The sequence below is a fragment of the Lepidochelys kempii genome, chromosome 2 (assembly GCF_965140285.1).
Source record: "Lepidochelys kempii isolate rLepKem1 chromosome 2, rLepKem1.hap1, whole genome shotgun sequence".
NCBI lineage: Eukaryota > Metazoa > Chordata > Testudines > Cheloniidae > Lepidochelys > Lepidochelys kempii.
The window spans coordinates 38,849,232-38,861,357 of record NC_136381.1 but is presented as its reverse complement, the minus strand read 5'-3'; the positions used below and the strand labels follow the sequence as shown (position 1 = coordinate 38,861,357).

At 40.6% G+C, this 12,126-nt stretch overlaps 1 protein-coding gene across 3 annotated transcripts in view; it reads right to left on the bottom strand.

Annotated features, from left to right (window-relative positions):
* Positions 1 to 324: 324 nt before the first annotated feature.
* Positions 325 to 12,126, bottom strand: part of SNX31 (sorting nexin 31) — a 68,597-nt gene continuing 56,795 nt past the window's right edge. The window contains exons 7-13 of one of the 3 annotated variants that reach the window (XM_073330432.2): positions 9,850 to 9,919; positions 8,620 to 8,712; positions 7,666 to 7,869; positions 7,159 to 7,266; positions 5,288 to 5,365; positions 3,235 to 3,291; positions 325 to 1,617 (exon numbers count right to left, since the gene is read on the bottom strand). In XM_073330432.2, coding sequence (XP_073186533.1) covers positions 1,522 to 1,617; positions 3,235 to 3,291; positions 5,288 to 5,365; positions 7,159 to 7,266; positions 7,666 to 7,869; positions 8,620 to 8,712; positions 9,850 to 9,919 — 706 coding nt within the window. In that variant the 3' untranslated portion in view covers positions 325 to 1,521. The remainder of the gene's footprint in view (positions 1,618 to 3,234; positions 3,292 to 5,287; positions 5,366 to 7,158; positions 7,267 to 7,665; positions 7,870 to 8,619; positions 8,713 to 9,849; positions 9,920 to 12,126) is intronic. The other 2 variants (XM_073330431.1, XM_073330433.2) reach the window with 2 other exon arrangements.

The window sequence follows — 12,126 nt, the reverse complement described above, 5'->3', positions numbered from 1 at the left end:
CTTGGATGCCTCACAATGCTTTGCTGTTGTAGCTCCCAACCTGGGTCGCTCACAAACAGCATGCAGGTCACACCCTAAGTGTCTGTGTATAGATGCAGCACTTGTCCAGCAGTTCCGATCCCAGCAGCCTGACAGCAACACTCCAGTCGCACTCTGGCTTCCACCAGCCTTGGTTACTACTTCCAGGATCACCCCAACACAGTGATTTCCCCCAAAATGTATTTTCTGCACTGTCCAGCCCTTTTCTGGATAGGTCAGATAGAGGTCTGTTGCCCAATATTCAACAGTTTATTACTTCAACTGGAGTTACCAAACAGTTCAATCATAAGGATCTGCACACCATACTACAAAGCACGGACAAACACAAACACACGGTCAGAAGAATCATCCAGCCCAATTTTGCATTCAATCAGACTCCTGCAAGCTGGCACAGAAGGATTCCTGACAGTCCTCATAGTATCCACCTCACCAGCTTGTGCAAAATATTGGGATCAAAAACTGGTCAAGGATTGGCCAGGTGAAATTCGCAGGATCTGCAGTGTGCCCTAGACGCAGCCAAGGAACCTCCCTCTCAGTAGTTCTTACAACCCAGGGTGCCTCGACTGAGAAAGTTCTACCTGTAGCTTGGTCCTGCCTGAAATTAGGGACCAAGAACAGCCTTAGCATAATCGCTGGGCATGGACTCATCATTTTAGAGGTTACATTTTGAAGGACTATATATATGAACACGAAAGGACTGGTCTACACAGGGAAAGAAACCCGGAATAGCTAGTGAAAAATAGTTATTGTGCTTTAAATTCACACCCTAACTATTTTGCACTAACTTCCCCATGAATTCCCTGTGTAGACAAGTCCTAAGACCTTTAAATATGTTCTTAGGCATATCAGCAGCCAATGTAGATTCCACAGTGTGCGTTAATAGGCATAACTGATTCCCGTGCTCTTATGCCAGGAAGTACATTAACAGCTGCATTCAGCAACTACTGCAGTCTCCAGATCAGCATCAAGGGAAGCTCAGTTAGGAGCATGGAGGCATTGTAGTAGGCTTGCTGCCCTTGATAAGGAAGAGCATAAATGATCATGGCAAGGTATGTGTCCAAGGGAAATGGGTGGCCCTCCCAGATAAATCCAGAGATGGCAACACTGAGCTGCACTCAACCACAGTCACAATATTTAAACCAAAACTCTTAACTAATAAAACCTTGTATTTTAATGCAAAATAAAATTCTCCAGCTCTAACATTTCAGTAGACTTTTCTATTTTAAAAATTTCTAATTTCAGTTATAAAAATACACAAGAAATGTAAGATGTTTTTATGTTGCCCTGTCTTCACTTTTTCTTCAAATTTGTAGCAAGTTCTAACTTGAGGGAGCAGTTAACTGGATCTTTAAAACTACAAGATCAAGAATGTTATAATTGTCAAGGAATTAGAAAAATGTGTAAGGTATTGTTAAATTGAAGACTATTTTAATATAATTGATACTTTGCAACATATTTTTATAGGCAGTTCTAAAGAATCTATCACAGATCTTCCTCTCTTATCTTCTCAAAAACACCGTCCTCTTTATTTGGTCTAACCAAAATCCTTTTTCTTGGTATAAAACCAGAGTGAGCTATCTGCAGAGAAACAAATACACAGTTAAATACAGTAAGAGCACACAAATTACAGTAACCACAAAAACCAACAGACATTCAGAGATAAGTATGAACATTAATGCAACTAAAAAAAAAGTTTATCAGACATTATCCTATTTTACTGATGCAGTGTATGGCACTTCTAGGTCGGCATTTAGGAGACAATTGCTCATTGGAGCAGGAAACTACTGTAAATGAGTTTTAATCATTGGAGCAATGTTTGTTTCAATGCTCTAAAGATGGGACAAATTGGGACATTTGGGGCTGCTTTTTATTGGTGTTATGCCTGAATAATAATGTCCCAATCCAGCAAATACTTACAAGTCTGTGCTTAATTTTAGTATGTGAGCAATTTTATTGAAGTTAGTGGGAATAGTCACATGCTTAAAGTTAGACATGTGGGTGTGACACTCTGTACCCCAAAGCAATACCCTGAAACCCTCATATTTACCATGGTGATATAATGATATGTTTTGTACAAAGTATGTCTTGTGAGGTATCTTTTAAAAAGTCTTAAACTGTATGTGCAGTCATTGTATGTGGAATTATGAAGTTTTGCTATATGTATGTTACTGAAATATGTTATGAAGTTGGAGACACCCACAACCAGTCTACATCTTAGCAAAGAACAGCATGGAGTTTCCTTCCGTGCAGACTGCCTGTCACCTTGCTCCCAGCTGTAAACACTTAAAGTGGGGGACAGGACTATAAAAAGAAGTGGCAGACACCCCTTCTCTCTCTCCCTGTGTATCTCTGGTTGCACATCAGACGACAAAGGAAAACAGCCATTGGACTAGGGTGGGAAGGGAGAGGCCTGACCTGAGAGTTTGGCCAGTAATCTGCTGGAGCATATGGTGACAAACTTTGCTTGAATCTAATATAGTTTGTTAAGTTAGGCACCAGTAAGCAGTTTCTCATTATTTTTCTTGTAACCATTTCTGACTTTTATACCTTATTACTTATACTCACTTAAAATCTCTTTGTAGTGAATAAGCTTGTTTTATTTTATCTAATACAGTTGTTTAAGTTGAAGTGTTTGGATAATTATTTAAAATGATAAACTGGCATATTATTTCCTTAAAGGAATGAGACACTTAATATATTTGTGCTATCCAGGAGGGGGCTGGGCAGTACAAGACCTACGTTTTGGAGGGAAGATCTTGCACTGGGGAATTGTTCGGGTCACCCTGCAGCATAACTATAGCTACTAAGAGCCAAGGTGTGGCTGGCTGGCTGCAGAACACACAGCCAGAGCTGGGAGTGACTTACATGCTGGAGGCTATTTGTGAGCAGTCCAGGTTGGAGGCTACAGCAGCAAAGCACTACAACGGGCACCCCAAGGCAGAGATGACAACTACTCAGGGCTTGTCTTCTCTGTGCTGTGCTGCTGTAGCACTTTAGTGAAGATGCTCCTATGCCAAAGCGAGGACTTCTCCTGTTGGCGTAGTTAATCCACCTCTCCGAGAGGCGGGAGCTATGTCAACAGGAGAAGGGTGGATTTTTCACACCCCTGAGCAACGTAGTTATACTGATATAAGTCTGTAGTGTAGACCTGGCCTCAGTCTGGATTCTACTCCGGTATGTCACTCACTCACTGACCTGACTTTGTTGGACGCTGGATTTTTTACTCTTCAGGGACTCAGGCATCTCAATCTGCTACACAGAGTAATTAAATTTAAAACACAGTAAACTCAAAAAAAGCAAGTATACAGACACCACATTGGGCCTGGCCCAGTTTCCATTGAATCCAATGGGAGCAGGAGCAGGCATTAGTTCATTTATTGACACTTTCTTAATCTGGTTCAAAGTCACCATAGCTACTAAATAGTAGTACCAGCAGCAGCTGAAAATTAGCCATCACTGCAACATTTAAAATGTTAGCATATCTCTACTACAAATAATTTAGGGCTTAAAGATTAAATCAGTTTCAAAATTGGTCTCCATCTCCAATTACCCAATGTTTAATTATTAATTGCTTAAAACGGAACATAGAAGTCATTTGTTGCCTTCCTGTCCATTTTAATGAGCATGGTGATATCATAATCCAAGTACTAACCCAGCAGCACACATGCATTCTCTTCCTGTCACTTCTTAAAGAAAAAGAATTGAACATAACAGCTGTTCTACAATACCGTTAAATTTCAGGAAGTCAGCAAAGGTATTGACATTTATCACTCAGTCACTATAGCTAAGACCGCCACAGAAACACGTCTTGTGGGATAAGTATAAAATTAAAGATTAATTTGGTCAAGGATATGTATATGTGCTGTAAAGAAGGCCAGAATCAGCAAGTAAAAGAAGTCCATGAGAATAAGTAGTATTAGCTGTAGTGTGGGAAGGATGTATGGTTCCAAAAGTAACTAAGAAAATAAAGAGCTCCAGTAACAAGACAAAGAAAAACTGTCTTAAAAGAAATAAGCCCCAACCTTCCCATCGTTGCCAGTAAGCAAGGAATGCGGAGACAAGATAAGAAAGGAAAGGCCTTGGGAAGAAAGAAGGCTGTAAGTCTTATCTGGATTAAGACTGGAAATAAGGGTGAACTGTCTCAAATTTGTTTTTAGGAGAAGTCAGTAATGGCAAGGACATCACTTGTTTGTTAAAGGATATAAAAAGTAAACTCTTAAAGGATTCATTGCTAATACCTGCCTGACCACATTGGAGCCAACCAATATGGGTCTAATCACTCCTGGGTTTAGCCCATTTGAAAATATCTTAATCATATGCTTATAAATGTTTTGTTACTGTTTGGATGTAGTAAATTGCTTATTAGTTAGGCATATATAGGCATATAAAGGCATCTTTATAGCAACTGCATCAATTACCGTTTGGCCTTTGGTTTTTGGTGCTATCCCATATTAATAATTACAAATATTATTAATAAATCTAACACCTATAAAAGAAGTTCCTTTTTAAATTTAAAGAGACATTCAATGGTAACAGGGAACTGACTATTAGTCTTTCCACTTTTTAAGTTTAATAAATTTCTCTCTTTTTAAAAAAAGGCCCTCTCTGTCTCAGTGTGAATTTTTCAAAAATCCAGACTGATCACTGCAAACATGGTGAACAAAATGTCTTAGCAGAAAACAAAAATTCAGACAGGACCTGAATCTAGCAAGTGAAGGGAGATATACAAGAGTTAAAAGATAAGTGTGCTTTGTCATATGTGATAAAAGTTAAAAGCTAGAGGGGGATGGAGAAAGACTAATATTAAACACCATTACAATAAAAGGTCATCTTTGAAATCCAGATCACACAATATGTTTTGACAGGTTTCAGAGTAGCAACTGTGTTAGTCTGTATTCGCAAAAAGAAAAGGAGTACTTGTGGCACCTTAGAGACTAACCAATTTATTTGAGCATCAGCTTTCGTGAGCTATAGCTCACTTCATCGGATGAAGGTGCCACAAGTCCTTTTCTTTTTACAATATTTTTTGTGACATTTCCACCACCTTGTCAATTCCATCTACAGTAAAAATACTGGAAACTGCAAGAGCCTTTTCTACACTGTGGATGCCACTGATGCAGCTGAATTGATGGTAGCAGCAATGGGAATTTCATTCCCATAAAAATTCCCAAGCATAGACAAATGAGAGTCACTGGTCAGCTGCCATATATTTGGGCACCAAGAGATGCAGATAGATAGCTTTGCTCACCATTTCTTTGTCTCCTTTGGTTGTCTTCATCAGCTGTTCTGATATTATCTTTTTTAGGCAGCTACTCAGTAGAAATGCCTACATAGATAAACAGAATATATTCTAGTTTCTTTTGTTAAAGATTTACTCAACCTTATTTCCCCTTCCACTTTTCCTGGTAACTACTGAACTATTTCTTACCTAATCTGGTTAATTTTACCATGTGTTTAAAACATTTATGATCATCGAATTAGTTGTAATCCAATCTCACTGTGACTAAACCCGGACACCACCACTTAGAAAATGTCGGTGTCTTTATTGTGGGTTCTGTACCGCAAGTTATTCTCTTATAATTACTCCCATTTTGTGCCGCTAAGGCAGCTGAACTACATTAAAGGCTGGTTTAGGCAAATTGCACTGGTAATGACAATACCAAATTAAGTATCGACCATACTTCTAATATACCTTAGACTCAAGTTTCAGAAGTGCTGAGAACTCAAAACTTCAACGGAAATAAATGGGAGCGGCAAGTGCTCAGCACCTTCAGATTCCCTTGTGTCTACATGCAAAAGCTGTTGCAACAATGCAAATGTTGACAGTGTGTTGCAATTGCGTGAAGCCAGTCTCACCGCCATTGCGCACTGCATGGTTACAGTGGTAGTGTGAACTTAAAGCAGTGGGCATGGCAGCACCACCAGTTCTATTGGGGCCAGATGCTAAGCCCATCAAAGTCTATGGGAGTCTTTCCATTGACTTCAGTGGGCTTTAGATCAAGCCCTGGGGTCCTCCCAGCACCTTTTCAGGCTATATTTTCTTCTTCTCACTTTTGAAGAAAGGGAAGCAGTTTTCCTACTTACAGGAGCCTAGGGACAGCTCTAGTTAACAAATTCAGGAGGAAAATTAACAATGAGGGAATTTCAGTTTGGCTGCTCTCTTCCCATAATAGTGACCAAAGTGGTAAGCCTCTTGGCTTGTGAATATGGGGATGATTCATGTTCTTTTAAAACTCTGAGTAGCAGCAAAATAATGAGCTGCTACATAAGTGGGTGGACAATACAGAGTCATATTGGAATGCAGAAATAATGCGTGAAAAATTAAACATTCTGATTTCACTTGTAAGTTCTTAACTGCTATTAATTTTGGTAGGTTTTGGGTGCGGGGGAAGGAAAGGGAGGAGAGAGGAGGAGAAAGAAGAACACACCACATTCCCTTTGTCCCCCCCCCCCCTTTTTTTTTAAAAGCCAAGTACTAGGGATGGGCCGTACCAAGACCCCCAGATTCAACACCCCCCCGCAAAATCTGGGTTCTTTCATATCCAGCTCTGAGTTTTGCAGCTGTAGTGCATAACTGTATATTGGCTACTTCTCTTTCTGAACACCTTTTTCTTTGAACCAGAGACCTGATGGGTAGGGTGGGACACTATTGAAATACTGTGAAAAAAGGGATTTTTAAAAATTGTTATGATTTACAATATGCTTGTGTAGATTTATATCTACCATATACCTATTTTGTATTTAACATAGTCTTGAGTGGAATATTCATGTGCATCATCTACCACGTGGAAGATAGGGTCTAGTCATTAAGCATTTCCACCACAATAAAATTTGTGACTATCCACTGGGCTAGTAAATAAAAAAAGAAGACTAACACCTCTGCATACCATGCCAGGCTTGCAGCCCAGTGCAGGGCAATTTCTCTTGCCAACCTCAACCCTCTCTCTGGGGAGAAGTATTTGAGCTCCCATGTAAGTCTGTCGTTAGACTGAACGGGCAGAGACACAGCAGTTGTCCAGTTATAGGAGCCACACAAGCACTGAAGAGTAAATTCCAGCTCCATTGGCTAGCAGCCTACATTTCACCAAAGGCCTTTTTCTTTACTGCCCTGATGCTAACCTGTTTTGTGTAAAAGACGATCCATCTCCATGAGTCCGAATCATTGTACTCAAACCTGAGCTCTAGGGTCTGCTCATGTCCTTGGTCTTTTGGCTGTGTAATAGCGCCCTGAAGAGGAAGAGAAGAAACTACCACAAAGAGGTATTAACTCAGAATCAGGGCTGGACTCTCCAGTCAGCCAGGTTCAGTTTGTGTGGCTTACAGGGCAAAAGTGAATTTGAAGCAGATGGAGATCTGTACTGGAAGAGTCTCCCTGCGAAGGGTGAAATCTCCGGGAACATAAAGTTGACTCAGGTGGCTCTGCTACCTCGTGCCAGTCCCGCTGTTCCACTCCACCTTCTAGCTTAAAGGAAGACAGCTGAAGGTACGTACGCCGGGGCAAGGTATCTGAGTATTAGGGAGCTCTGACCAGCTCCCTGACAGCCTTAATCTCACATAGGAAAAAAGTCATTTTGAATTAAATGTGTTGAAATATTTGGAGAGGTGCAATGTCAACAAGGTACTTACTAGAAAAGTGACCTGCCAGCACCTCACCCTGTTGATCTTGAAGCTGACTTCTTTGGTCTGGTTACTAGGTAACTTTATGCAGCAGCTGATCTCATTATTTCCTACATGAACAGCAGCAGAACAGCCTACTTCTGGATAGTCACAGGTGCAGGGATCAAGCTGTATGTATCCATAGTGCTGCACTTCCTGAACCAGCTCTAGAAACTGCACCAGAAACACAGAATCAGAAAGTGATGAAAAATAGTGTTCTACATGATCTTCTGTACAGAGGCAGTTGTGATCTAGTAACTAAGCACGGCACAAAGAACCAAGACCCGATTTCTAATCCCAGCTCTACCAAGTCACTGTGGCCTTTAAGTCACCTATAGACCTGGAAAAGATTTTCCATCTGAATTTTTTTTTTTTTCGCTAAAAATGCAGATTCGGCAACATCAAGCCATCTTGTGAATTGGTGTAAAATTCACCAAATTGTTTCAGTCAAACCCCCTCCCCATCTGAAACAATGGAAATGTTTTATTCTGACATTTTTTAAATTAAACTCATTTTTTTTGCTTCAGAAAAACTTTGTTTAGAAATTTCCTTCACTTTTATTAAACATTAATAGTGTTTAATAATGCTCATAAATTAAACATTTTGTTTTGGAGTGAATTAAATGTTTAACCCAAAAAATTTTCTTCAATTTTTTGGAATTGCAGTGAACCAAAAAAATCCATTATTCACCCAGCTCTAGTCATCTGGTGTCTCTGTAGCTCAGTTTATCTGTAAAATGGGTCTGAAAGTCACACAGGGAGAGAGAGAGAAGGGATAAATACAGAACATTATGATGCCATTTTTACAGAGTCACTTTTTAGAGAAAAACCAAATTAAATATATGTGGGGGCTGCAGCCTCAAGGGTCTTCATCCTGAAATATATTCTTTCAATAGATTTATATCATTTTAAAAGAGCACTTTACCTTCATTTTGTTTGCTGCTTTTTGTAGCAATTCCAGTTTCTGCAACTGTCCATCTGTGGGTTTGACCCAATTCTTCTCAATTTCCTGTAGTGCCTTATTTAGAAAAGTTAGTAAATTTTAACTAAAAAAAAAAAAAGGGGTGGGGGAGAGAGAGTATTTCCATCTGCTCTTTACTGTGCGTGTGGGGAAGATATCCCAACATCTTTTAAAACACGCGCTCAGAATTTTGGACAGCTTCACACAACTTTTAATTTATTCAACCCTCAGTCCCTGCACCAAAATGGTTTCCAATTCAGCGTTGCCCAACATACCTGCAAGCCCCTGACCTCTGGCTATGAAAAGCGGTATCTATTGTTACTCTGTCAACCTGCTGGTTTACTTGTTCAGAATATGGTTCCAGTACACAGAGGAAATGTAACAACTCATGGAATGATAGGTCACAACTACCAATTTTAAAAATAAAATGAGCAAGCAAAAATGGTAATTAATCATGACACTGAAGGACCTCCCAGCACAATATAGTGGTAAGGACACTGGAGCCCTGTCTACACTACAGTCTCCACCAATACTATCACGGGTGAAGCTGCACAGAGGGTGAATTACAACCATGAAATTTGCTAACAGAGATTGATTAAGACGATGCACGTGCCAGGTTTGAAGCCTTTTGAGTTGAGTTCTCAATAGAGAAAGGAGGAGTGTAAAAGTTATTATGGATATTTATTTTTTTCTACCTTCAGATAAAACAGAAGAAGCCTAGTGGAGTTTTATGAAATCTTCCAAAATAACTACCAGGAGACATTTAATCCTTAACCGATAATATTTTTTTGGAGAAAACGGTACGTAGAGGTAGTATTCAGTATGGAAGTGTAATCTCAGCCTTAAACCACTAGCACACAATAGCACTGACGTATATTGTCATTGAGAAGCAAACGGACCAGGATCTAAATACATCCCCTTTATGCATGGAATAATTACTTACACTAAACAGAATTTGCAAACTAGACAGTGTTATTTGTACATGAAAAATTCTCATAGAACAAGTTCATCCATAGTTATTTCTTTTGTTTTTAAATCATAAAAAAAAGAAAAATACAAGATAGAAGTACCTGTCCATACTTAATATTCAGATAACTTGCACTATTTAAAAACATAGTGCGTACATTATTAGAATGGGAGACACATTTTGGCAATTAGCTTTTAGAAGTATCAGGAGTTTTCTTCTTTTGTTACCTGCATATAGAGTAAGTTCACTGAAGCTCTACAGTCCATTAACATGTTATCAAGAGAGGGATCCATATACCTGACAAATGCAAAAATATTAAAAGTTACATTTCTAAGCACAACAATTAGCATTTCCACTCAGCAATAAATATGCACTTGGGAGTACAACCGAACAGTAATAGACACAGAAAGATCCTATTACTCACGAAGTAATAAAAGACAGCAATACGTCACACCTTTGAAATTACACATCTGTCAAGTATGTAAAAAAATTACTCTTTACAGCATTGTAGCAAATAGACTGCGGTATGAAATAAATTAAATTGCTCATCTGCTATTATCACAGTAATATGGAAAACAATGATTTAGAATCCAAGTGTTAAAAAACTCCATTAAATATTTCTCTTGCATGTGTCTAAAACCTAGGGCTTACCTACATGGGGAAGTTTAGTGGCAGAACTAAACCAGTACAGTTATACTGCTATAACTTCCTGTGTGGACACACTTATTCCAGTCTGAGTGCCTTTTTGTGATTTAGTTTACGCTACTTCCAAATACACATACGCTAAACCACAAAAAGGCACTCAGACTGGAATAAAAGTGTCCACACAGGAAGTTATAGCAGTATAACTGTACTGGTATACAGGGCCGTCCCTAGCAATTCTGGGGCCCTACGCAGCCTCCCCCCGCACATGGCGGGGAGGCAGCCTCTGCGGGAGAGGGGAGGGGAGCGGGGGGGCTGGCCCCAGGGCTCTGCGGGGGGGGGGGTCCAGGCCTCCACGGGGGGGGGCAGGGCTGGCTTGGGGGGAAACCACCCACCAGCACTCGCTGCCGGTGCGGCTGGAGCCAGGTTGCTGCACTTCCTGCTGCCGGTGAGTGCAGGTCCAGCCCTGCTGCATTCCTCAAGGGAGTGGGGGTGGGGCTGAGGCAGAGCATGGGTGGAAAGAGGCGGGGCTGGGGCGGGATGGGAAGAGGTAGAACAGGGGCTGGGGCGGCACACAGCTACACAGGGCACCAGAAAATTTGGTGCCCCAAATATCCTGGTGCCCTACGCAGCTGCATAGTTTGCATATGGGTAAGGACGGCCCTGCTGGTATAGTTCTGCTACTAAATTTCCCCACGTAGGTAAGCCCTTATAAACTGGAGAACTTAACAGAAGGGCTTAGGTATGCCAAGCTTCAGTCCAGTTAAATTTAAAATTGACAAGTTACAAGTGTCTGAAAGTATTTTTATATAGCTTAGTGACAGACACTTAAGCATAATGGCACTGCTATAATTCAGGTCTTTTGTGATCTAATATTTATCAATGAGATCTTTAAAGAAAATCTCCAAAAACAACCCCTCTATCTCCTGCACACACTGCAACTTGCAGCTCAGAACCCCCGCCCCTCCCATTTTTCTTTTAGAAGATACAATGCCTCATATAAAAACAAAACAAAACAAAAACAAACATTAACTAAAGCAAAGAAAATAAGTATAAAAGGTTTCCTTTACTGGTGGCTTTGGAAAAAAAAACTAACACCCAACAAACCACAGAACACACCTGAATCTATAGATTTTGAAAGTGTTCAAGAGTAATTGGCTGATCGCAGTAGTGAACATTCCATCAACAACTGTTAAAGTCTCATCGGTGACTTTAATTTTCCTAATATCTGCTGGGAGAGCAATACAGCAGTGCATAGACAATCCAGGAAGTTTTTGGAAAGCGTAGGGGACAATTTCCTGGCACAAGTGCTAGAGGAGCTAACTAGGGGGGGCGCTTTTCTTGACCTGCTGCTCACAAACTGGGTAGAATTAGTGGGGGAAGCAAAAGTGGATGGGAATCTGGGAGGCAGTGACCATGAGTTGGTTGAGTTCAGGATCCTGACGCAGGGAAGAAAGGTAAGCAGCAGGATACGGACCCTGGACTTCAGGAAAGCAGACTTCGACTCCCTCAGGGAACGGATGGCCAGGATCCCCTGGGGGACTAACATGAAGGGGAAAGGAGTCCAGGAGAGCTGGCTGTATTTCAAGGAATCCCTGTTGAGGTTACAGGGACAAACCATCCCGATGAGTCGAAAGAATAGTAAATATGGCAGGCGACCAGCTTGGCTTAATGGTGAAATCCTAGCGGATCTTAAACAGAAAAAAGAAGCTTACAAGAAGTGGAAGGTTGGACATATGACCAGGGAAGAGTATAAAAATATTGCTCGGGCATGTAGGAATGATATCAGGAGGGCCAAATCGCACCTGGAGCTGCAGCTAGCAAGAGATGTCAAGAGTAACAAGAAGGGTTTCTTCAGGTAT